The sequence below is a fragment of the Watersipora subatra genome, chromosome 1, assembly GCF_963576615.1.
Source record: "Watersipora subatra chromosome 1, tzWatSuba1.1, whole genome shotgun sequence".
Classification (NCBI taxonomy): Eukaryota; Metazoa; Bryozoa; class Gymnolaemata; order Cheilostomatida; family Watersiporidae; genus Watersipora; species Watersipora subatra.
Window position 1 is genome coordinate 14030437 of NC_088708.1, and position 27717 is coordinate 14058153.

At 37.5% G+C, this 27717-nt stretch overlaps 1 protein-coding gene across 1 annotated transcript; it reads left to right on the plus strand.

Annotated features, from left to right (window-relative positions):
- Nucleotides 1–4395: 4395 nt before the first annotated feature.
- On the plus strand, nucleotides 4396–25958 carry LOC137403757 (zinc finger protein 585A-like). Its single transcript, XM_068089787.1, has 21 exons — nucleotides 4396–4825; nucleotides 5216–5377; nucleotides 6756–6807; nucleotides 6907–7065; nucleotides 7937–8097; nucleotides 8568–8741; nucleotides 9664–9877; nucleotides 9987–10157; nucleotides 10476–10683; nucleotides 10924–11071; nucleotides 12193–12293; nucleotides 12499–12684; nucleotides 15705–15911; nucleotides 16362–16575; nucleotides 16941–17081; nucleotides 19077–19231; nucleotides 22367–22565; nucleotides 22703–22885; nucleotides 24227–24349; nucleotides 24569–24672; nucleotides 24837–25958. The coding sequence occupies exons 1-21, from the start codon at nucleotides 4690–4692 to the stop codon at nucleotides 24903–24905; spliced, it is 3267 nt and encodes a 1088-aa protein (XP_067945888.1). The 5' UTR covers nucleotides 4396–4689; the 3' UTR covers nucleotides 24906–25958.
- Nucleotides 25959–27717: the final 1759 nt, after the last annotated feature.

Sequence of the window (27717 nt, forward strand, 5' to 3'; positions counted from 1 at the left end):
ATTTGGATAGGTATATCGATGCACTGTCAGTCTCACCGCTAAGGCGTGACTGTGGAGCGGACAGTCTATTGATTTGAAAGCTCCCTAGCAACAAGCTGGTCGCTGGTATCAACAAAATTGGAACTTTTTCGAAGAATAGTTTAGAACAGTTTTTCAATTATCGAATAAACTTTGACTATCCATGCTCCTTCATATACAAAGAATCGATTGAAAGCACCAACGGCATCTAGCAACGATGTTTAGCATTGACTTTGCCTTTTTACTTCTTGTCTCAGTCATGTTTCACCATTCAGTTCTTATCATTGTAGAGGTTTTAGTATTGTATATATTATGTGCTAAGCAAGTATAACTCATGTACAAGGACAAGTGATTGCGAAAGTTTAGAAGTTTTGAATTTCTGGCTCATACTTCAAAACACCTAGTTTCTATTTCACAAATGAATTCTAAACGTAACCCTCACAAATTAGGAGGGATTAGGGTATTGGTGTTACTGTTTTGACAATAAAAATTGGTTCACAGTAAACTTCCTTTATCATTCATTAATGAACTTCTGTTGAGGTTAAATAAAAACTTTATAGAATTTAGTAGGGCTTCGTGTATATTTTACCACTGATGCTGTTGCTGCTTCTTATTAGAATGCAGTATTTGTGGCTGCTCAAGCCACACAACTGAGTCATGTCCTGAAATGGAACCAGGAGAACAAACGCTGCAATTATCAACACCAAAGTCCTTGTAAGTAGGCCTTAATCATGTTATGCAAGATGGCAAGTTCACCAATTGATTAATAGTGTCCAATACAGTCATACCTCGAGTATGACCTGAGTTCATATGTCAATTTACTCGTCTCAAGGCACTATTTCCTTTATAAAATAGCCAAGTACAAATTAATCCGTTAGCATACTATGAAAAACACCGAAACAGGATTTTGCCGTGGAAAAACAAGTTTTTAATTGTTGTAATTCAGTGTCTATGCTAAAAAGTAACAAATGCCTATTTAGTGGTTATGATTTGCAATAAAATGTAACATCACTGTGCACACTACTACTTTATGGATGTTTCACCTTCGAGACAGACGTTGTGGATAATGGCCTTCTGAGAGAGACTTGAGAGCAACACGTTCAGTACACTTAATTTTTGTGACCCTACATAATAGAAACTTTGAATTTAATTTAAATGAATTTAGCTTACTAAACACACACTTGAAGCTAAGTTTTAGTCTTTCACTACACTTACTTTAATTTTGTCATCGTCTTAATTTTTTATTATCTGTTTCTGGTTAGTTGCGTTTTGCCTAGCTTACACCATAACTTTTGGCCAATCTTTTCAAAACGTTTTTCCAATGGATTCAAGGAGAAATACTGAGCGTTGCTGTTCTCAAAAGCATTCTCCCGCATACTTGGCCATCAACAACCGGCTCGCATCTCAAAGATTACTCGTTTCTCAAGGAAGAAATTTGCTCGAAAGTCTGCTCGTATCTTGAGTTTCTTGCATGTTGAGGCACTCGTATGTACTCTAATCCATTCCTATAGTTGATAAAAAATTTTATCTGACTTCGTAGAATGCTTTATCATTCATTGTTTTAAGACTAATGTTGTTAAATCTATATATATATAAATCTCAAAGTTTGTGTATCTGTTATTCTGTACTTTTGCTGTGTCCAACTATAGCTATTAAAATCTTGGAATTGAAAGCTCGCATCCTGCTGGATTTGAACTCATGAATATTGCAGCCGCAAGTTTCGAACCATGCATTTAGCCACTAGGCTACGCTGTTCGGATGAATCTATTGCTCTTATCATACACCGTATACCCTTTTTCCGATTGCCCATGCTAAATGATGTATTAATTGAAACTCTATTAACTCTATGCAACACAATGCTTTTTCATCCTCGCCACTAGGGCTAATTTGTTTTCCGCCATACTATATCAAGAAACATTTCTCTCAAAATTGAAATTTGCCTATTGTATCTCAGTTCAGTGTCATCCGTAATGGTAAAAACAGGTTCACAAACAAATAAGTGATACAATTTTAGTTAAAATTTTACTAAAATTCATATTAAAACTTCCTTCAAGTATGTTTTTAGTAAACTAAATTCATTTAAGTTAGATTCAACGATTATGTTACACATCTGTCTCGAAGGTAAGAACTCTGCACGTAGTACATTGTAATGTTAGATTTTCTTGCAAGATCATAACCACAAAACGCACTAAACTTATTTTAGGTAACTAAAGTTACCAAGGTTAACATATTGTTTTGTTACTATTTTTTTAATGATGATGATTTTTACCAGGAAATGATTGCATTAAATAATTACTATGGGCTTCTATACCATCCTATACCTCTATACGATACTTTCGCCTTATGATGCCAACACTGAAACGGACTGAAATCATATAATCGTATACCGAATAATTTTTTAATGTAGTCCTAGCAAAATACACTATATTTAGCCATTACTTGCTAATGATTTCACATTTACATTTAAACACCTTTACAGTTTTCTTTTTCCTCCGAATTTATTTCAACGAAACACTTTTTCCATGATATGAAATTCAAAAGTTACAGTTGTTTGAAAAAGTTTGACAACCTTTACAATGGTCTCATTCTTTTTCTATATTCATTTGAACTGCACAAAAGAACACTTTTCCAATGATATGAAGTTTAAAAGTTAGAATGGTAATTGTTGTGTATATTAAATGAAAATAAATTTTCTGTTCAAAGACCATTTTGTTACCCGGGCATTCATTTAGTGTTTGTATATTTAATAAAGATTGTCTCCCTTTCCAGAGCCCGACAAACACTACCATCAATATTTGAGATTGTCGAAAGCACTGCTGGCATTGACATAATTAGTCGAGTTTCTATAGCAGCTCGAACTAAACTCGGCCCGATCGTTGCTCCCCACATTAAGCTCAGCCCAGCCATTTCCAAGTACCGCTCTGAAGCTATTTCTCAAGAGCCCAATAGCTTGCAGTTAGAGGTAGGTTTTGTCATGCATATTGTTGTATAAGTGAGTATTATTGACTATTTGTCCGTATTTCTAATAGTCAATATCATCTCTCCACGTGCCCAGTGCCTCTTGTGCATGTAGAGAGATGAGAAATATGTAAAAATCAAATATCACCTTTGATAGATTCGTAATTCCATAATTCTTGGATTAACATTTTGGAAACATTAAATGTTCAAAAATGTCAATAATTGGCCAATCAAGTGATAGTTTTCATTTTGTCATCGTAACATCATACTTGACTGCTGATATGATTGCAGGTTTGCTTTACGTGTATCAGAAACAAGGAATCTATTTGCAAATCATCTCTCTTGTATGGAAATAAAAATGTACCAGAGAAAAGTTTAATTCTAGGAGATGACTAACCAATATGATGCATTAGCAAGTCTGTCAAAGTAAATTGGGCATGCCAGCAGGTCTAAGACTATATTGCCAATTCTATCATTTTCATAAACAAAAGATGGGCAGAATTTAACATGCTTTCATCCCCTACGCAAAAGAAATGTTTCACCACAGAGTGTTTTAATGAGTCTTCTTGGCTCGCTCCGTTTATCCGTAAATGATTTTTATTAATGACTGTTTACGGAATTTGCGTAGTTTCTATGCATGGAGTGTAGACCAATCATCTGGTGTGCTTGCAGCTTCAGCAGCCAACCATCCCGAAGGCCAACTGCAGTGAAGTCTGACTGTTCATTTTAAGACTACTCTTTGTATAGTAAACTGAGCCCATTATAATGCATTGAGCCATTGGTCGCTCCATGCGCATTTGAGCAGGCTGCACATTAGGGATAAGGCAGTAGATGTCTAGAAGGACAACCAGAAAATGTGTAGCACATGCTATATCATGTACTGTATACATGGTATAGCATGTGTACTCTGAAAGCTAATGCTGTTGAAGTTGTCATTCACTCTACAAAGCAAGCATCTTCTGATTGCAATGTAGAGATTTCATCAGATGCAAGAGCTTCTCCTCCAATATGTATATTGCTTCTCTCGTTGTTACTTAATCGCTCTGTCTAGTAGTCCTTCACAGCCGGCATTCAAATATAACACAGCAAAGTTGCCTTTATTGTTTTCTGGTTTCAATACACCTGATGGTTGTCGGTAATACTGGGCTGGTTAACTGCAGCATACACTCTCTTAGAGTCACTTCAAATTCACTTTTGCTCATCTAAATCACCTGCTCTCTCATAGCTCTTCATACTGCAAATGGTAGCGGTTATTATATTTCAACCGTGCTGAAAGTAAACTTGGGTGCTGTTGACTTGGTAATGGTTTTGTAGATAATTGATACAGCTTCCTCTGTCAGGACCTGTTTAGACTTGACAAATGAAAATGAGTGTAACTGGTTGTCACTCATAAAATCAGCATCCTATCTGGCAGAGCAGAACTGCATAGCGTTTCAGCTGGGCAAGGAAATACACTACAACACGACAAGGCTGGTGAATGTAGGAGAGGCCCTCAGAGTTTGGTACGCCAAGGGCTATGCTCTGAAGCTTGGGAAGCCCATTTCACCGACTGCTATCATTCATACACAGCACTGCGCTGATGAGGTTGCTGAAATCGTGGGACAAAATGTAGCGGCATTCGAAGAGGCGGAGCCAAATCAGCACCGAATTATTTCTGAGAGACTTGACGACCAAACCACTGGTGTACAGGATGAGCTGAACTCACAAAAATTGATGGAAAGGAGAAGCACTGTAGACAGTATCGCCACTCAGCCTCTCAGAGGGCCATCTGAAGAGCAGAATTGCCCAGAGAACAATATTATTAAAGAAAGTATAGTGGCGAGTCAGGCCTTTGACATCTCAGAGCAGGGTAGGTAGCAGGTGTAGTAATAGGTATAGTATTAGCTATAGTGGTACATATAGGTAGTAGACCTGTATAGTTAGTAGAGATGGGGGTAGGAATAGGTAGTAAACATAGGTAAAAGGTATTGGTAGTAGGAATATATAGTAGCTATGCATAGGCGGTAGATGTTACCCTGTCTCTCACTTTGGCTGTAATTTTGTGGTATATTCCAACTGTTGTCACCAAGGCTAGGTGTTAGAAGTGAACTCATGGAAGACTTCAACATATATACCATAATGATCAGGATTTATAGTCACCAGGTTTTTATTATATAGCATGAAACCGCGGTGTGTTCAGTCAGCTGAGTTAGTTAGATTTAAATGTTCTAGCTTACACCCTATTGCTATGGTTCTGCAGATGACCTCCAGATGTTGGAGTGCCAACTGCTTTATGCCTGCCACCTGTGTCCAGATGTCACGTGCAGTGGCCAGCAAGAACTCGAGGAGCACATGATGTCAATACATCACAAAACACACGGGCAGTCAATGTCTGAGTTGGTCGACGAGATGCCTGATAATAGTAAGGCACCGTTCATTGTTGTTTACATGCAGATCAGTCTATTACATAAAGTGATCTTACACACTCTGGGTAGTTCTATTTCTACTGTCGGTGTCTCAGGCTTAGAAGTTACTAGTGTTGAATGTGTAGTTAGCTGGTATTTTAACAATTGTTTACAAAAACAAATTTTTATAGTTAAATCAATAGCATTCTGCTTTTTAATCAGCATACAACTGATTACACGTCAGGTAAAAAGATAAAGGCAATATGTTACATAACAATTGATATTACAGGTCATTGACAACTATTGTCTGTTTGCACTGTCTGCTCTGTTAGTATCCTTGCTATTTTATAGGGTCAGCAGTTATTTTTCTTAGTTTGTGAAATCGGTGCAGCTGTTGATACAGAAAGTTTTTATTGCACAACCGTTGAAACGATTAATTTTTGCTAGGGTTTGTATGAGCATCATTTTTATTGCCGTTTTATCTAAGCTTGAACTCATCTACATTGTTAAACAGACTTTCAGCATCAACGTCTCCCATTGTTAATTCTTACCGCTAACGAATATTTAATTTCATGAGTGCGCCTCCAGTTTTCAAATATTGAAATATCATCACCCTTCTGCATTGGATTCAACCAATTGACGTTTCTCAACCAGTTTTAAATGTTCCTAAATCACATTAAAATGAAAAAATTAAGTCATAAAATATAAACACCATTTTAGACATAGCTATGAAAATTCTCATGTTAGCTATGTTTAATGGCCTGCTGTACAACTTTTACATGTACAACTCCATAAATTATACGTGTGTCTTGAAAAGTCTTAGCTTTGGTTTCTTCAATTGCAACTGACAGTCACTTTCTCCTTCAACAATGTAATGATAATTTTGGTTTTAGAAATGTGAAAAATTCTGAACAGCAAAATAATACTTTATCAAAATCGAAGTTGTCTTCTCCTCAAAAGGTTCAAACCAGTTGTTTAGCAAATTGGTGTGCTTTAGCATCAGAGCATGTTAAACTAAGCCTTTCTCTCTGTGAACTATCATTGTGTCAACATTTGTTGGCACAATGATAGTTTTTTTATTGCAGTGGTTATAAATACAACCTGTCTGTAACAATATTACTACTTACAGTGACTCTAAAAGTTCATGAAGAGGAGTATTTGTGAAACTTGTTCTATGATTGTTTTTCACAAAATTCATTGCTGCGAACAATGAATTTACAAAAATAAAAAAAAGTTTACAAAAATCTTTTTAAACCAAATTTTTAAAAAAATACTTCAAAAATATTTTTGGCAGCCAACTTGAAAGATTCACAAAAAAACTACAGAGATCCACATTCGCAGCTAGATCCGCCATTTGGTCATTGCTGCTCTATACTATAGTTGGTTGTTTTGCAGATGAGTCACAGTCCAGAGTTGTGGTGGAAGAGGTGCCTGCAAGGAACAACAGGTAGACTGCATTTCAGTCCATATCTGCTGCCAAGATGTTTTCAATTTGACTATCAATCTAGTCTGGCATCAGACTTGAATGCACTGATGTATATTTCAGTTTTGATTGCAAGCAATGCAGCCACAAGGCCAATTCCACAGCCAGTCTTGCTTTACATATTACCACTGAGCACATGCAGACTGGATCTGGGGAGTCGAGTTTACAACTTCCTCCGAAGAAACGAGTCTGGGCATGCAGCAAGTGCGGCGTTGTCTTCGGGTTTGTTTTTGTTTTGTTTTATTTTTATGATTTAAATTTATTGAAGTTGATTAGACGTGCCATTAGATTTACTTTGGGAGGCTGTATCGCACTGCATGATGGGTATTCATATACAAGCATATAGTATGTAGCTCGGGGTTCCCATCCTTTTTCATTCAGTTCCCCCTTTATGCCTTTTCATAAATTTTATTCCCCCGCACTTTTAACTCACATGACTAAAAACAACCAATACAAATTATAATCCCATTTTATTGTACATATCTAAACATATAACAACATAATATAAATTTTTATACAACACGCATACGACACACAACAATACATGACCTTCGGCATGGCGGTGAATTGGTTTATGACTAGGTTAACTTACTATCCAATCAAAATCTGGACAGATGTGTTCACATATATCTGGGTTCTGACTAGTAGCTCATTATTAGCAACTAGTATTATAGATAAAACCAAAATGTTAAATGATGAAACCCAAACTCACACGGCACTGCAGGACAAAAATTTATCAAATCAGACACCTCTCTGTTCCACCCTTGTATATTCCAAATTCCCTCCTAGGAGGAACTCCTCCCCGGTTGGGAACCCCTGTAGCAGCTTGTAGTCCTCACGCTGTTAGGTTTTACTCAAATAATGAGAAGCATAATAATGATAATTGCTTTTTCGGAATTACCGTAATGTTCCACATGTAAGCTGGGATCCTTAGAAGTCAGTCACTGGTCAGCATACTGCCCGCGTTTATCTTACCAAATTTCTTTTTTAGAAATGCTTGCAGATGCATTAATATGGTCATTTCATCCAAGTTCATCGCAAACCAACCCAATGTTTTATGATACTCTCTTACTCCGTATGTTACCTTTTTTAGTAACCCTCGTTCTCTGGGAGTTCACCGAAAGCTTCACCACTCGGCCCCACTAGTTGAGGATGAGGCAAGCAAGGATATACAGTCTAACGAAGAGGAAGATTCTGACTGTGTTTCAACTATTAATGTTGTGATAGAGACTGATATGTTTTTACCTACTAAAGGTACATACTTGCTACGATAGTTGAGTGTGATTACTACTTGCTCTTATCACATATATTGGCTTGTGGTTACATATCTGCTACGTGGTACCACGTCTGCTGTGTGGCTTCAATATCCACTGTGGTTCTATATCTGCTATGTGTTTCTATATCTGCCATGCAGTCCCATTATTGCTATGTGTTTCTATATCTGCCATGTGGTTCCATATTTGCAGTGGGTTTCCATATCTGTAGTGGGGTTTCACATCTGCTGTGTGAGTGCATATCTGTCTTTTAGTTCCCTATTCTTTGTGTGAATCTATATTCGCCATGTGGCTTTATATTCACCGTATGACTCTGTATCTGCTGTCTGGTGCCATGTCAGCCATATATGCCATGCATATGTTTTATTAACTCTCGGAATGTGCGGCAGTAACTCTCTTTCGAAAAGAGCTCGCATGGCACTCACTGGGTTTGTGCATATTTGGCTCCAGGTTCTGAAGTGGCTCAGTATGGTAGAGGGAAAAGAAAGAAAAAGAAGCCTAAGCATTTAGATGGGCCCGACAACGAGGGGATACTGGACTGCCCGCACTGTAGTGAGATACTAGCTAGTGATACAGCACTGAATGAGCACATCAGCTATGCCCACTCCTTTCAGTGTGACAAGTGTATGTATTCATTAAATTGTGTTTTCAGCTATGCTGCCAGCATGGTTTTGATATACTGTTTTTATGGTAGTAAATGTGGCGTAGTACTAAATGGTAGTAATATTATAAAAATATCGTCTAATGACAAGTTTACTGGAGTGACAAGATACACTGACAGCTCAAGCTATGTTAGCTGGTCACGTGTCACTCCTAGATGAACTGCTCTCTGATTACCCCAGTATCTAAAGCTGCAGTACTGTGGACAGATACGGAGCATACAAGTGCACCAGTCCTTACCATTGTTGATAGTATTGGTATGGTGCTGGTGTGGTACTGATATGGTGCTAGTATAATAACGATGTGGTTTCTAAGAGACAGGTATACAATTATTTTTCATGAGTATAGAGTTATGTGCAACTACTTGCTAGGTATTATGCGAAAGATTTGTTATATTTATTTTGGAGGACTTAAGCATATCTAGCCTACTTGTTTTTGTACAAGCTTGTTAAATGAGACAGAGTAATATTACAGGTAGTTGTCTGCTACTGATGAATCTCTTCCATGTAGTTGTTCATGCTACTGCTTTCTTTGGTCATCTGTTTTTAAAACTGCCTGCAAACGACAACTTTAAACATTTGTAAAGTTTCACACTTTTAGAACAAAATTTGTGTTAGTGGATTAGCTTTATAGTCGCTGACTGTCAGTGTTCATTTGTTGATGTTGTCTCCCTTGGAAATAACTTTACTTTTTGAAAATTTCATTGATACATTAATCGTGCTGCTCTTAAAGCTGCGTGGTATTTTTATAAGTAATGTACATAATAGTAGTGTCTAATAATTGCTGCCTGTGCATTGTACATCATGCAAGGGTGACGGAAGTTAGTCAATAATATCATTGTATGTTTGCAGTGAAACCGTACATATATATTATGTCTTTGGTTTAGGTGGCATAAAGTTTGCATCAGGAAAGGCGTGTATGAAGCACTTGTGTAGAGAGGCGATGCTGTTCATAGACATCAATCGTTATTACACAAACATAGACAATGAAAATCCCTACTACACATGTCTCTGCTGCGAGCACAATTACACCGACCCCGCTGAGTTCCACGAACATCTCGTTTGGCAGGGCACCAACCTACAGTGTCAGGTCTGCAAAGGGTTAGTTGTATCCACTCTTATTATCCATTATCAGTGTTTAGCAGAGCCGTGCTCCATGGTCTTGTTTATGAGCTATCAGGACTCTGTAAGCAATTATCTTCTCTTGTAGCTACTGCGTTACCGTGGATGAATTGGAGGAGCATGTTGTCACCTGCTCCGGAGGAAATGGTGTTGATCAGAGCTCCCTCTCACACACCTGTCAGTACTGTAGCATTCTCCTAGTTGATGAGCAAGCTCTCCAACACCACCTGGCCATACACACCGATTACAAATGCAACAGGTGAGCAGCAGTTGTGTCAGACACCCGCTAATCGATGTCAGCTGAGTAGGGCAGCAGTTCTGTCAGACACCTGCTAATCGATGTCAGCTGAGTAGGGCAGCAGTTCTGTCAGACACCTGCTAATCGATGTCAGCTGAGTAGGCTTTGGTGGCTGTGTGCTTAGATTTAGCGATTGCTCTGATGGATTGCTCTATTATCAGCGTTTCCATTTTATTGCTTGCTTGTATGATATGTAGGTGAAGCATTACTAAATTACATTGTTTAGTAGTTTGTAGTGTTATATGGTATAGCAGCACAGCATGTGTGTGTATGTTGCAGCTGTGGACACCAGTACTGGAGCAGGTATGGCTTGCAAAGGCACCTCCTTCTTTGTGATCAATCGCAGTTAGACAGAGTGCAGCCCGTCTTTGCTTGTCTACAGTGTGAAGCTGTGTTTGCTACCCAGCATGGCCTCGAGTACCATAACCGTAATCACACAGAGCTTACATATGACTGCAAGGACTGTCACATGAGCTTTCCTGTTCAGGTGAGAAATCTTTTACTTTTTCGCTGCTCTCCTGTATGATGAGCTGCTGCTGTCTTGTGTGAAGCTGCTAACCATCACAGGCTGGGACACAGGCTACTGTTATTATGCTATGTACGTGTGGTGCCCAGTCTACTGAAGTGTGTGTCTTAGCTGACAAAATGTTAGGGCAAGTGAATAAGTCAATTATTTTTGTAAAGTTGTCAGTTCTATGTAGAGACAATAATATTTTTAAACCCTTAGGAAGAATTTGAGGTTCATGAATGTAAGGGAGACCTACACTCTTGTGACATCTGCAAGGATGCGTTCAAGTCTAGTAAGGCTCTCGCCTCTCACTATCTCACACACACCCTTCATCTGGACTGTCTCCTATGTAAAAAGACTTTCCATGGTATGTTTTCTATTTATTTACTTGAAAGGCATGTTGGTTGATATGTGTATGATTTGGAGATGTGTGTATGTTATCCATTTGCTATATGGGTCATGATCACAGAAACCATGGTTAAGTCGGGATTGTAAGATTTGGAGTTATCAACATTAGCAGAAGCAGAAAAGTCTCACGGTTATTTTGCAAAAAAAAAATTTTGATTCTAGCTTAATTACAGCAGATTTTATGGTCAATAAACTGAATGCACGTTTACTATTAGTGCGAAAAACATAGTTCTGAGAAAACTGGTGTTAAAGTTTGAGAAACGAAAACCAATGCACAATTTTGTTTACATTTCAAAACGTCATAACAACCAATATCGAGATGTTGTGATATTTACCTAGATTTCTGTATTATATCCAAAAAATTATGCTGAATTTAAAAATCTAAACAGATTTTAGCTGGTTGTCATAGAAATAGCTGTATATTTATAAAAAAAATATGCTACTTAATTTTGCAGTATTAAAAATGGCTTGGCAGTACCGCGATATCGGGCACAGCCAAATCATCAACAAAATCTTTAGAAAAATAACAACAGTAACATATTGCACACCATCGGTCATTATATACTTCGATCTTGGAAATTCGAATAATTATTCTTATAATTAAATCTGATAATAATCTTATAAAATCGAATAATTATTTTTATAATTAAATATTGTAATAATCTTGTAAGACTCGTTAGGGAAATATAATCGTAATTCCCTTTACTTTAACTGCTTTTGACATCAGTTTGAATACCAAAGTACTCATTATAAGTGTCAACAATGTCAGTTATCTTTAAAATCGGCAAAAAAGAAACTATTCTATTTATCGGACGCCATTTTTCAGTACTTTCTGATTAGCATAGCAATGGTTTTAAGGTTTTTTTTCCAAGGGTTAAGGACTTCTATTGGCTAAACTGACTTCAGATTCAGAAATATCACTCTTTGATTGGTTCAGATGCACGTGTTACAAAAACCGTTACCAATATTATAAATTCAGTTGGTGCAACTTCAAAGTCGGATAACTCAACTTTGTGATTTGCGACTTAACCATGGTTTCTGTGACCGCGACACAATATATCAACTGTTCATTTCTAATAGACAAAGAGGAACTGATAAGACACAGTCTGGAGTGCAGTGCTAAAGATATGCTGGATAAGACGGGACGTATCGACTGTGCCCATTGTGAAGCATGCTTCACGGTAAGACCTCAGTCTTTGCTTTTGTATCTATTCCCGTTAACAAGCAATGCCTGCATCATCCATTCTGATCCCATTTTTTATATTTCTACTCTTTAGCGTTTATTGCCTTGATAAAACTCATAACATAATAAGTTGAACCCGCACCATGTTGTGGATATGGGGACACTCACAGAGTTGGTTGGCTAATTGAATATTCTGCATTTAGGATGTGGCTCAGTACAAGAGCCATCTTTCTGTGCATACACATTACCATGAGTGCAAGCACTGCCAGAGAAGGTTCCGGAAAAAGCAGCAGCTGACTCTTCACTCAAACAAGTGTCCTCTCAAAAGTGATAAGCCAAAGAGGCCAAAAAAATCTGTGTCACGCAGCATCCATCATATTTCCTCTGAGGTTGGTAGTTGCCTTTTTCTGTCTCTGTTTACATCTACCATAAAACTTCTATTTGAACGCCACCTCTATTTGACCGCCACTACCACAGAGGGGTTGAAAAATAGAGCACCACTCTCTATTTAAACTCCGCCTTCATTTGACCGCCACTTTTACTATCTTTAATCTTTATGAACCCACAATATCAAGTGATCAGTAGAAAAGTGTCCACAAAGTCATATTAATAAAGACTCGTTTACATTATTGACAATCAATTCGTTCGTCCAACTCCAAAGCTTTTCGCTTGTTTTCTGTTAAAACTTTGAAAGCAACACCATAGAAATAATCAATAACGGTCTCAGGCTAATAGTAGTTCCCTGTATAACGCGGTCTTGATATTCCAAACTACATGTATCTATATAAAAATGGGTTAAATTTTTGTTGGTGGACGAACTTGGAAAGCAACGCCATGGAAACAATTACTAACTGTCTCAGGCTAAGAGTAGTTCCTTGTTTAATCCGGGCCTAATACTTCGAAGAACATGCATATAAAAATGGTTTGCAAGTTTTGGAGTAAAGGCTGCGTTCAGCGAGCAAACTATTACGCGTTGCAGTTGTGCTAAATGCAATGTATAAAAATTTTACTCTGCCAAAAAATTGATTGGACGCTAATATTGATTAGTTCAACAGTGCGATTGTTTTAGAAATGTTAATTTTTGTTTTTGCATGTAATATAAGTATGGTTAGTCTATGTCACTTGTTCATGAATATACATTTATATTTGTATCATTTGATAGATTGTCATTATATAGCTTATAAATATGCAGATATATAGCATGTTATTTAATAGCATTCTTGCGGCTATCTTAACAAGGCTTACAATGTATCGATGCTCATCTCCCCTTCTATTGTACATAAAAAGCCAGTTTTGGCTGCCAACTGTAGCAAACATATTAGTAAGTGCACTGAGCTTTTATGCAACATTGTTAAATCTAGATATAAAATAAAAATGTCTTCAAATGTAGAATGAAATAAAAATTAAAAATGCCAACAAATTGCAAAGAACGACACAGGCTATAATATCATCGCGGGTCAACTGCAAGCAATAGATATCAACTGGTAAAGATATTTTTCGGCTTTTCGATGCATATTTATTAAGAGATCTTTGACAATTTGGAGGTAAGTTAGCAGATTTATTGCATCCGAAAGGTTTAATATCGCTCTACCGGAAAAAGAGAGCAAATATAGGCGAAATTCGCTTCGCCCGTAGTAGGGCTAAATTTATCTTCCCAAAATTCTGACAAGCCATTTAAAAAATACACCGCCAGCCTCTATTTGAACGCTGCCTCCAATTGACCGCCTCTATAGAGGAAGGGTTGAAAAATAGACCGCCATGGCATTCAATTAGAGGTTTAACGGTATATGTGTCAAGTTGTGATACAAGTCAAATTTCGTTCAGTTGGAAATAAAGTGCCAACTCTTCAAGGCATGGACAGGCTGCAAGATTTTTAGAATTTGACTGCTGAGCCTTGGTTAGTATTGCTATGTTGGCTTTCAGAACCCATGCTATCAGCGGTACTGACCATAACCTGAGGAGTTAGATGCAAGTGCTCCCCATACATGTTCGTTATATTGAGCTGGCTTGTTTGATCCACATTGATACATAGAGGCACGCAGTAGACTAGTGAGACTGAGGTAGACAATGTCGGGAGGAATATGATTTGGGGATGTCCTTAACATTTTTATGCCAAATGAATTGATGATTTAACTGAAATAGGGTTGGAAGATAAATTAAATACCTATGTTGTTGTCCCAGTTTTATAACAAATTAGGACACAATTCCGTCTGTTTTTGTCATAAATAGGTCTCTCCTATTACTGCATCTGTAAGATAGCTGGATTTTGAAATCATCAGGCTAAACAACGATTTAGATCAAAAGGCATTTATTCATCTCCTAAAGCAACAACTTTTAAATCTTTAAAATCGCTAAACTTGTATTTAACATGACAATCAAGTCTTCAAGCAATGCCTATATATAATTGAGCCATCAAATGGTTTTTAATTGCTGTAGTGCCTAGTCATTGCAATTATGATTTTAAAATATGTTATATATCAGTTGAACTTTCTCTGTTCTAACAGTATATATTACAGTCCATAGTGAGTAAGAAATTATGCAAAAGAGTTAAAAATTGTTCTCACAGTAGCTTGCTTTGATATGGGCATGTAAGGCGTACAAGATACTATCACTTGAGGTTTTCCCTCTAACCTTTGCAAGGAGACTTAGCTTTTAGTCATGACTTTTATAAGGAGACCTAGTTGTTTAGTGATGACCTTTATAAGGAGACCTAGTTGTTTAGCAGTGACCTTTATAAGGAGACCTAGTTGTTTAGTGATGACCTTTATAAGGAGACCTAGTTGTTTAGTGGTGACCTTTATAAGGAGACCTAGTTGTTTAGCAGTGACCTTTATAAGGAGACCTAGTTGTTTAGTGATGACCTTTATAAGGAGACCTAGTTGTTTAGTGATGACCTTTATAAGGAGACCTAGTTGTTTAGTGATGACCTTTATAAGGAGACCTAGTTGTTTAGTGATGACCTTTATAAGGAAACCTAGTTGTTTAGTGATGACCTTTATAAGGAAACCTAGTTGTTTAGTGATGACCTTTATAAGGAGACCTAGTTGTTCAGTGAAGACCTTTATAAGGAGACCTAGTTGTTGAGCGATGACCTTTATAAGGAGACCTAGTTGTTGAGCGATGACCTTTATAAGGAGACCTAGTTGTTTAGTGGTGACCTTTATAAGGAGACCTAGTTGTTTAGTGAAGACCTTTATAAGGAGACCTAGTTGTTTAGTGATGACCTTAATAAAAAGACCTAGCTGCGTAGTGGTGACCTTTATAGGGAGACCTAGCTGCGTAGTGGTGACCTTTAAAGCGTTAACAGTTAACCTGTGACTGTTAAAGTGAATGTGAAAATAGTTCCAATTGTAGGTAAGGAATAAATCAATGTATGTCTGGTCTGTTATGGCGGTATTGTTTTGAACAGGTGCATCATACATGTCCTATATGCGGGCGGACATTTGTGAGAAAAGATTATTTTTTGAGTCATCAGTGTCGAGGAGAGGATGGGAGAATTATACCCCGGCCAGACAATCTTCAACTTGTTGAAGATCCTAAACCTAGTTCAAATATCGTCTGCTATCAGTGTGGCAAGATATTCTCTTCTCAAAGCAACCTTACTAAGCATCTGAAGGTAACTTGTGTAATACTAGTGACTTTGTTAAATCACTGAAGGTAGCCTGTGTAGTCCTAGTGACCTTACTGAGCATCTGAAGGTAACCTGCTTAGTCCTAGTTACCTTGTTAAATCACTGAAGGTACCCTGTGTAGTCCTAGTGACCTTGCTAAATTACTGAAGGTAACCTGCATAGTCCTAGTGACCTTGTTAAATCACTGAAGGCAACCTTCATAGCCCTAGTGACCTTGTTAAATCATTCAAGTAACCTGTGTAGTCCTAGTGACCTTGTTAAATCAATGAAAGTAATCTGAGCATTATACTGATCATAGGGAACCTTTGAAATGAGTGATGTTTCTGTTTCCCTGTTTGGTACCTGGTTTTGGCTTGGACCCATCAGTTTCAATACAATGAGGTTATAAGGTATTCCTTTGATCGGCGTAATGTGCCTGTGATGTATCTTTTCTAGCTCCATGGGGAGAAGGACAACACTTGTGTAGCCTGTGGTAAAACCTTCCACCAGGTGCACGCCATGAGACTACACTATGACACAGTGCACACGGACAGGCTCAAAGTTGCTTGCAATCAATGCAAAAGAGTTTTCAGAAACAAGTACAGTCTTCATCAGCATATGAAGCAGTTTCATTCAGAATCAATCGCCCTCTACGCCTGCGAAATATGTGGTGAGTCTTTTTCCATGATTGTATCTACCTTGATATGTGTTGAAATCGGTGGTTACAGCATAATAATGGAGCATATAATCAAGATAATTAGCATTTAATAATATACCAGTAATAATAAATATAAATAATGATAATGTAGTAAATAATTAGATTGGGGTCACTAGCGATGCTGGCCACTTTATTTTAGTATCAAATATTTTCAAGTCGTTGTGAAGGCCTATAGGTCAATACAGATCAGATGGTGCAGCTCTGAACTTGACAGTAGATTGTCATGCCACAGCTTTATTATGTTCTAATACCCTAAGAATTTCAAGTTTATTTTTATATAATTTTAATAAATTTAGTTACATAAATTTATCTTGCAGAAAAAAAGTTTAGACAAAAAGGCAACATGATGAAGCATATGCTGGCCCATGATGCTACACGCCATTACAGTTGTGAATTCTGTGACAAGTCCTTCAGGTACCCTGAGCAGTTGAAGCGACATCTTGTACTCCACGCGCAAGGTATCCTGGTTTTTCTTTAATTCGACTAGTTACAAGAAGCTTTGCGTAACATAAAACATTGGCCTGTCTCCGTTGGTAACTCAATGTTTTCCTTGCGAATATCTGGGCCTAATTCACACTTGAACTTTGTATAATTCACACTTGAACTGTATAATGATTCACAACTAGTTTTTTTGCAAAGGTCTCTAGGTAATAAGCTTAGCCAAGTCTCATCAAAATTGAACTGTTCACAAGACTCCACCAAAGTGTTATTATATATTGTCTTTTAGCTAATTTCCTTTTAGATTGTAAATATAATGATATTTTGTCTATTCATTAAAGCTCAGGATAAGAATTTACGCAGAAGTACTTACCGTAAAACCTCCAATAGAACGCCACCTCTATTTGAACGCCACCTCTATTTGACTGCCACCACGAGAGAAAGATTAAAAAATAGAGCACCATGGCGTTCAATTAGAGGTTTTGTGACATTCATCGTGAAATTTTCCTGCTTCTCCCAAAGGGAGGTGCAAAACTTAATATTTCCAAGTTTCAAGCTTATTATAGCGTCATTAATAAATCTTGAGACTGAATTGTAATCGCCATCCAATCTCGCAATCATTTTGACCTGAGTTAGACAATAGACCAAGAACCTAAAATGTAGGTTGGTGTCATGCTAATAGGATACAATAGCCTCTAGTCTATCGACTGTTATTGCTGGCTTTTTAAGCATATAATCGACTAAAGTGGGATTGGTAAGAACAAGCTTATTATCAACTCACACCGACTCACTGCTCGAACAAATCTTGCTATACTTTAGCTTGAAATAACCCAGCAGAACAGCTCATCCGGCGGTAATGACGACGCATTTACAGCAAAGTTGAAATTATAGGATTCTATGCTAGAGTATTGTTGCATAATAACTATTCTATAGTTTATCTACGGTCATCCATTTTAGTTCAACATATAATGCCTATTCCTTTACACTAGTGACTAGGCACTAGATCCCTTTGAGAGTTATTCACCGGCTCACTATGGATAATTGTTCGCTAATTAGCTAGAGTAAAACTCACTTCTGACTCCCTAGTTGCTCAACCTCTCTAATAATTTCTACTTTTGAATACGTGCGACTCGACTCGCTGTCTAGCTTGTTTTGCTCATTCTTTCGTTCGGCCTTTGTCTGTTCAATGACGAGTCTACTTAAGGCTGGTACACACAGTATGTGAACAGCATTAAGTACCTTAAGTAGTATGTTGGTGTTAATCACATAATACTTTGGAAGTCGTCCGTAATAACAATGTTCGCACTATCACAAATCCACCAGCATTGACATCAGCGAAATTTTCACAGCATAGCGTTCTCATTATGCAATGCGGTGGCAGAAACGATGAAACACCAGTCTCGCAGCAACTGTCATAAAACATGATATGGATCAATCAATTTGCGACATCAGAGGCTGTCACGGATGCTCAGCGAAAGTTTATAGCTGTCAAACATTCCTGGCGTACCGTGTCGCCTTGACAATGCCTTCGGTTTATGGTGCACATAATCGACGAATAATCACTGAGAGGACAACCCCAACATAAGGTGTTAACGTGTTCACACGTTAACACCTTACGTTGGGGTTGTCCTCTCAGTGATTATTCGTCGATTATGTGCACCATAAACCGAAAGCATTGTCGAGGCGATGCGGTAAGCCAGGAGGTTGGGGTCATTAGTTGGGGTCGTTTAGTCAATGACAAGTTTAATTTTGTGTTGGCATAGTAGTAAATGGTAGTAATATAATAAAGATATGGTCTGATGACAAGTTTACTGGAGTGAAAAGATACACTGACAGCTCAAGCTATGTTAGCTGGTCACATGTCACTCCTAGATGAACTGCTCTCTGATTACCCCAGTATCTAAAGCTGCAGTACTGTGGACAGATACGGATCATACAACTGCACCAGTCCTTACCATTGTTTATGTCCTCTTACACCGCCTTGCCTACACTCCGCTGTGTTTGTGATATTACAGGCAGAAGTCTTGCATGCCACCTGTGTGATAGAAGGTTTATTATCCAGTATGAGCTTAACAAGCACCTCAAGGAGATGCACAGCAACAAGCTTTACGTGTGTGCGGTCTGCGGCGAGACTTGCAGGTGGAAACATACCATGCGGCGACACATCAAGGTAGGTTATGCTCTCTTGTCATCTCTTGTTCCTTTACTTCCTCCCTTTTGTTGCTGTCGGAAGTGTAACCAAGTAAACAAAGAGTGCTGTACTATTACTAGCAGCCATGTTTGTACGGCAATTTATTATCAATTTTAATAAGTAAAATCTTTTCAAGGAAGTAACTCTATTGGCAAACGTTTGCTATTGAATCTTTTAGCCTTTTCCCCACTTTCCAGTTTTATCATTTCTCATGCATTATTTTTAGAGTTGCCCCGATTTTGGTATCGGTATCGGTGCCGATATGGGTGTTAAGTATCTAAATCGGTATCGGCCAATCTTTTCTTAAAATATCTGAAACTTCAGATACTTTTTACAGATGAACTATTTAGCAAAAAACAATATTTTAGCCTGTTACACTAATAAAGATCATCAGCTGCAAGTTCCTTACTCTTACCTAATGAATTCTGGGCCTGTCACACTATTTACTTCATGTCTATAGCCTGATCAACGTCAACACGGCTGAGGAACCTTTTTGCTTTAGTCAGGTATGGTATTTCCCAATTGCAGCGATGGGATTTAACAATAAATAATATAAAATTAAGATAATAATAAAGGGAAACAGAAATGCAGTGTAATATTTCTATTTACTAGCATTACGAAAGTAATATCAGCAGACGATGCATAAAGTTATCTAGCTCTCTCTCTTGATTCTGACGATACAATGTATTGTTTGTATCATAGAAAATAACCCCAGTGACTTATCGGTATTTAGCCTGACCTCCATCATCTGTGGCAAGTGAGTCCCTCCTCAGTACGACTGGCTACATTGATAGTGATAGAAGAAAAAGACTTCCCACTGAGAGAATTGAATCACTAACAGTAATTAAAAGAAACATTTATTTGCTCTAAACTTGTACAGGTGCAACAGTTCGTTGAGCAATAGAAGAGAGACTTCATTATCACAGATAGAGCTGTACCACTAACAGTAATTACTATTATTAATTACAAATTACAAGAAACATGGACTGTTTTGTTACTACGTGTACGGTATGTCAGTATGTGAATATCTATATACAGTCAAACATGGATAACTCGAACTTCAAGGGACCGAGCAAAAGTGTTCGAATTATCAGAGCGTTCAAGTTATCAGAGCACTGTCACAAGTCCATATATTTACTTATTTATTAGTAGATACATGTACATATACAAACTATAATATAAATCAAAAGCACAAATGACTTGTTTCAAATTAAATGCTTCTAATGTAAAGTTTAAAACGTTTTCATGAAAAAGTATAGAGATTTTTCTATCTCTTGAGATTGGTATGTTGTTTGAGGTGATGTTATTGCCAGGACGTTTTTCAGATTGACATTGGCAAAACTTGATCGTTGTTGAAATGCTCAAAAGAAAAGACATTTTTTTCTTTTGGGGTTTTACCCACGATCAATTTTGCCGTTTTTTCTTGAAGTTTATGCAGATTACCTTACTTTACCTGGGATTCGTTAAGAGCAACACTCCGAGGCAGTTCAATTAGAAGTTTTACGAGGTTTTACGGTACATTCTATATCACTCACGCTTTTTTAATAGATACTTATTGAATGTACACACGTATTCTGTGTTTAGGTCAAACGATGAATAGTTTTTTTGTAGCTCAGACAACGTATACGTTTAATTACAAAAATTTTTAAGACGTTTTAAACATTCAACATTCCGACGTTGATTCAACACGGAATCAACGTCGGAAAACTATTCATCACGGGCTAGCCGGGTCACGCACTCAAGAATTTTCGCCACGCACATACAAAACAACATGCGATTTTTGTTTTGTATGTGCGTGGCGAAAATCCTTGCGCGCGTGACCCGGCTAGCCCGTGCTATTCATCGTATCGCAGTATAAATCAAATTTCACCAAACTTTTAGAAAAGTCGTTGACAAAAATATTTTGCCGATGGTGGTAATAACGACGCTTATGAATTACGAAAAGATGAAGTTTACCTCTATGGCTTTGAATAAAGTGATTTTCTAAAGCGATAACAACCGTTTCGGTAGCCGTTGGGCAAAAAAACAGTTCGAATTAACAGTGTTGAGTTCGAGTTATCTATAGCAATTTATCATTACGTGGGAACGGACCAAAGGAAATGTTCGAATTAACCATGTGTTCGAGCTATCCGTGGACGAGTTATCCATGTTTGACTGTATCTCTTTTTTCAATAAATAAATCAATACATATAAAGACATTAATATTTATATTTTCTATCATAAAATGAACAATTATCTATGCAACACAAAAGATCTGAGTCGGTATCTGAATTGGATTATTTTTCAATAAGAATCGGTATATCGGATCGGTATCTGAATCGGCTGGTGAGTTTAGAATCGGGGCATCTCTAATTATTTTCATGCATTTATTTGGTATGACTTTATCTTAGTATATATATAGCATTTTTTCTCAAAAGGCAATCTGTTGTATTTATGTGGGACCCAGGCTACTGGGAATGCATTAGCGCAATAAATGGTATTACAGTATGTATCTTGTGAATCTATGAAGTTTTAATCAAAGTGAAGATGAAGGCAGATTGTTGAAACCACTTCACATATCTTTGAACTTTGGCAGCACATACTGCTGTCAAAGATAGATCCGAAATGCTGTGCGCATTCAGTAAAATTGATTAAACTTGCGTCAGCAGCAAAGTCGACGTATTTTACAAAATTTATTATCTGACTGGTGACCTTAGTTTAATTAAGAATGACTTCCTCGTATAACAGTGTAGAATTATTAGTCATGCTTGTCCACGAGCTGAGCTGTGGGGCAGGCCAATGACGAATGTCAATTATAGTGATGCAGTAGACCTGCTTTTGTAACTAACGGTGCTTAATGTTATGGCAACACGTTGCAGCTTCGTTGTTTTCTAAGGATTTTGTAGAACTTTGTTTGGGATAGCCTAATATTTATCATAAAAACAATTCCTTTTACAAAAATAGTTCTGTGTTAATTGTTATCTCGTCTGTTGTTTTTGAAAACATAAGTAAGGGCTTTATCTCCATAGTGTGTCGCTGTCTATCAATATGACCAATGTCATATCATCACAATAGTTTAACAGCTGGCAAAGGTTAATATTACTTGTATGTTTGTTGTATGTGTCTCGGTTGTAGAGAAAGCACCAGCAGATTGCTGACATGGCAGACAGTTCGGCTTACCTGATGTCTTTGCAGAAGGACATAGAGCAGTGCCAGGTGGTCAACCGACTGCTCATGGATGGGCAGGGACCCGCATCTGCCCCGCTTGTCATTTCTATGGAATCTCTAACAACCGAACAGATGGTTGAACTGGCTGAGGAGCAGATTGGGCAAGGTAGAGACCTCTGGTGTTAGATGCTCATATGAACAGCAGTTGATAGATTCTTTATACACAACACCTACTCTCCAATGTCAGGAACCGCTGTATGATACAGTGTGTATGCTTTATATATTGAAAATGCTTTATTGTAGCTGGTGAGGATAGCTCAACTATGCAGCTATACACAGGTCAAGGTCATCTTCCAGAGAATGACGTTAGGAAGTTATCCGATGTACGATCACAGCAGCTGTCTATGAACAATGCGCAGCACTTCACCATCAACTTATCCAATGGGCGGGCAATTCTCACTCAGGTCAATCTAAATGATGAGAGAGGTAGGATGCCATGTCTCATATCACCATAGATCAACACAAATTAGCATATTAATATGGATCATTTAACATTGTCTCGCGTTTCCCTAAATCCTTTTCTTCAGCTCTAGGAACAGACTGTTGGATTCCCAAATATTTATGGCAGCCGTATGGAATTATTTGTATCTGAAAGTAGGCCTAACGCTGTAGATTGTGGTTTATGAATGTTGTGTTTTTCTAATATAACTAAACGCATTGCAGTTTTTATGTATATAAATATCAGTTTGTGTTTTACTAGAACGCTTTAGCTCTATGGTGTCACAAGTTATGCTCTCAATTATACTGATAACATGTCAGCTGGCAGACAAGATGAACATTTCGCAAAAATGTAATCGAAATTGAAGTTCTTAAATATTGTTGAAGTCATCTGGTTGCATTTACATTTTCCATAGTTATACTTGTGCTATTTCACTTTATAGTAAAACCTTCGGTACTCAAATCATGTGGAGAATTTCATCTTAACAACTAAAGCTTGTGTGCGCCATAGCATAGTTAAAGCAGATATGCTTTAAACCTCTGCAAACTGTTGCCTACAGAAACGTAGGCTTACTGATGAATGAAGGTAATGGATATAAGTACACAGCTCAACTTAACTCAAAAAATACAAGTAACTAAAATTAGATTAAAATTCCATTAACTTGTATATTTTTCTATTTTTTATGTTCTGTTTTTGCCAGTTGTTTTATGAAAATGTCCGATTTTGAGATTTTTTAATGACCTGTTTTAAATCACCTAAAATATAGAGTCAAATGTTGGGTCCAATTTCATGTCAAATATTGGAGACTTTGTAAGTTTAAGCAATCATAAGTACCAATACTTGTCCAGCAATGACAAGCTCCATACATGCCACTTGAGAATACATACCTAGTAAGAAGACCTATGAACTAGGTGCCTTCACAGCCGTAGAAGCATTAAAATAATTTTTAAAAGAATGCTATAATTGTTCACATCACTTCTCTGACCTAAATAAAATAAAATATTATGCATCATAAATATTGAGTTTGGTTCCTTGTAAATCCGCCTAGTAACAGATTTAAATTATTAAAATTTTGCTATTTAGATTACTTTGGTTTATTGATTTGTCAGAGTCGATAATTTATATATCAAATGTTTTGAAAGACCAGATAAAAAGTGCCACTTTGTTTTCAATTCATTTGCATCACTGCTGCAAATGCAAAACAAGTACTATATTTTTAAAATTTTTGTGGCCTGTCTCTGATTTTTACCTATTTGAATAATGAGCTCTCCTTTTAAATGACTAAGCAAAATACTGTTTCTGAGGTCATGACCTCTGCACTTTTACAGTGAATGCCCCGAGTCTCTTGAGGTCGCAGGTAGCATCTGAAGTCGCTGGGGTAAACGGGCTTACCGAGCAGACAGACTCACGGATTGTCATAGACCAGACAGACCATCACGTGTCTCTCCCAGGTCAGCCTTGCCTTCTCATATTCATATATTTTGCGTTGTTTTACTATAAACTAAAGTAAATTATTGTTGTTTACTATTGCCTTTCTGGGTGACAAATTGTTCATTTCTGAGTTTGTCTGCGGAATGTGTAGCCCCAGCCAGACTGTCTCAGTTTAGGTTCCACTCATGTGAATATGTAAGTTTCCATGCCTAACATTAGCTTCGTTTGTTGGTTTGTAGAAAACACAGTGATACTCTCTAATGACGGCTCGATAGCGTACAGCAATGACTCGAGACCAGAGGTCAACTTTTCTGACATTACCCACATCGCCGAGAGCGCTCAGGTTTATTTTCTTTCTACCTTTTAAGGGCACTATCAGAGTATTGCATATAGTATTTATTGCTGTGGGATATTCAACTGTGAGTCACTGTTTTAGCGGCTCCGATGAAATATATTCACTCATCTGTCTAACCGCCTAACTCACCAACTAAATGTCTTTTATTTCAGACTGATACCAACAAGATGATGTTTTTCAATTTAATCCCTGGAGGTGGTGAATCTTCCGTGACGCAATGAGCCGCCATCATTACCTTTTTCACTCATTCAACTGTTGGATGCAGTTTTTGATTTTAAATATTTATTATGCGAATACTTTGTAAGCTGCAAAGATCATCATAAATACATAAATACTTACATACTATTATAGCTATTATAGCTATTAATAACATGTATAAAAATATCCAGTATCTGTTATTCACAACTGGAGGCTGTTGTAAAAAAATGCAAGAACTTTAAATATAGTGGAGCTTTTCTCAATTATTCTATCAGCCTTTTCAATTCAATCTCGGATTTGACTCCTGATTCTTAATTTTTCCAGTCTACTAGGATGCATCAGTTGGTAAATATAGGTCATGACCAATATGTAGAATGAACACGTCCAAACTTCCATTTTGGTGCATAATATATACGTTTAGTTTCCCTACAGATGGAGTTGTACGGTTTTTTGGTCTATAACATTTTGTAATTGTTGTCTCCACCCTTTCTGATTCCAGAAAATTTTTAATTCCTCAATTAAGTAACACCTTTCACCATTTAGTCATGTCTTTTTTAAACATTTGTCTCAACCGTATATGCAGCTGCAATGTTGACATATAAATTCGATTTGCTTATTGACTTAACCCATTGACTTTATATTTTTATTGGTTAATCCATCAACTTTATATTTTCACTAGTTAACCCATTGACTTGGTATTTTCACTGATTAACCTATTGGCTTTATATTTTCACCGGTTAACCCATTGACTTGGTATTTTCACTGATTAACCTATTGGCTTTGTATTTTCACTGATTAACCCATTGACTTTGCATTTTCACCGGTTAACCCATTGACTTTGTATTTTCACTGATTAACCTATTGACTTTGTATTTTCACTGGTTAACCCATTGACTTTGTATTTTCACCAGTTAATCCATTGACTTTATATTATCACTGGTTAAATTATTTACTTTGTATTTTCACTGGTTAATCTATTGACTTTATGTATTGATTGGTTAACTTATTGACATGATATATTCATTTGTTAACCTCCTGGCTTTATATATTCATTGGTTAACCTATTGAATTTATATTTTCACTGTTCCTCCCACCACGGCTTTATACCTCTACACTCCTTAACAGGCTCAACGCATAATAATTTAGCCAATAATAAAGCCAACAAAGCTAATAGTTTAACACTGCCAATAATTTTAGCTGCTTCAACTCAGTTATGCATAAAAAGTTTGTTCTCAATCCTTTCACCACATAAACTCCAGCATCCATAGTTCTTTGTTTACTTCCCAAATGAACTACCACACTTCTAACCACGTTCAACTCGCTACCATCAGCATTGTCTAAAGCTGTTGATGCCTTCTTTATCCGCAGGTTTAACCTATTGGCTGTTACCTTGGTTACCATTGACACCTCAGCCCCAGTATCAAACGTAAACTCGACATTCTCTCCATTAATTTCTAAATACTGCACAATTCTTCAGTCTCGTCATTGGTCTTCACCATATTAATCTCTAGAGTTAGCAAATCTTACACTTCTACCCTTGCTCCTGTCACTGTACCTTTCATCATGCTTATCCGTATCTCACTCCTCATACCGACTGTCTCTCTCATACCTGTCCATACCGTTATCCCTGTAACCACTCTACTCCACTTTTCTCTCACCTGGCGAGGGCTTTTTCTGTCTCAATACTTTTTTCTCCCTTCTACTATCTCGGCTAATATACCTCATAGCTGCTGTTACGGCTACCTCCCAGCCGACTGCTGCTACTTCGTCTGTCATACCTCACTTTTCGACCCCTATCTCTGCAGTATCAGGATACATGGCCTTGTGCCCACAAAAAAAACATTTAATGAAGGGACAACTTAGCATCTCATGACCACTACGCTTGCAATTGTAACAAACTATCTCCACTACTTCTCTACCACCTGTTCCATATCTAGAGACAGGCCTCTCCCTGCTATTGTCTCTATATCTCATACTGTCCCTGTCCTCTCTATACTATCGACTCCTTGCCTCTAACCTACTAACATCACACTCATCACTATTATCACCATAAAACTTACTACCACCCCTAGGACTACTTCTAGAAAAATATCTTCCTGAATCGAATCTTCTAGTACCATCCTTACGGTACTGCGCACAGCATATCCATTATACCATCCTGACACCTTTGCTACATTCCTAATCTCCTTCAAGTCACCACCTCTACTGTCGGCTCTCAAGAACCTGTCCAAATTATTCCTCATCTCATGAACCCTCAATGCCTCATTCAACGTATCCCATGTCAAATTGGCATTCTTCATCAGGTTTCTACTCATTTCGCTATCTCTCAACCCATCAACTGCCACTATTAGAGCAAACCTTTTTCTGTCAGCATTATTAGGGACCGCCACATATCTATTGAAACTCTCAACTCGCTACAAAAACTCTGATTATTTTCACCCACTAGCTGTCTAGCCGTCAGGAACTTAGAACCTTCACAAACATACTTTCTTGTCTGTCATAATACTCTGTCTCTTCATAAGTGGTTTCTACACTATCTACGTCGAACCCTGCACCTTTTTACGCCTCTGTAACATTATGCCCAATAGCTCTCAATAACGGCACCAACTTAGCTCTACCTCTTATAATAGGACGTCTATTTTCACCTTCACTTTCATAACCTCTCTTCTCAACTTGCCTCTCGATACACAATTTCATCTTCTCGAAAAATCTCTGCCTCAAACAATCACCGTGCTCACCAAGCACCACAACAATTTATTTTTCACCACTAATGCTCTACCACTCTACACCTCACCTTTTATTTTTATTTCTCACCTCTTTCACGAATATTAAATT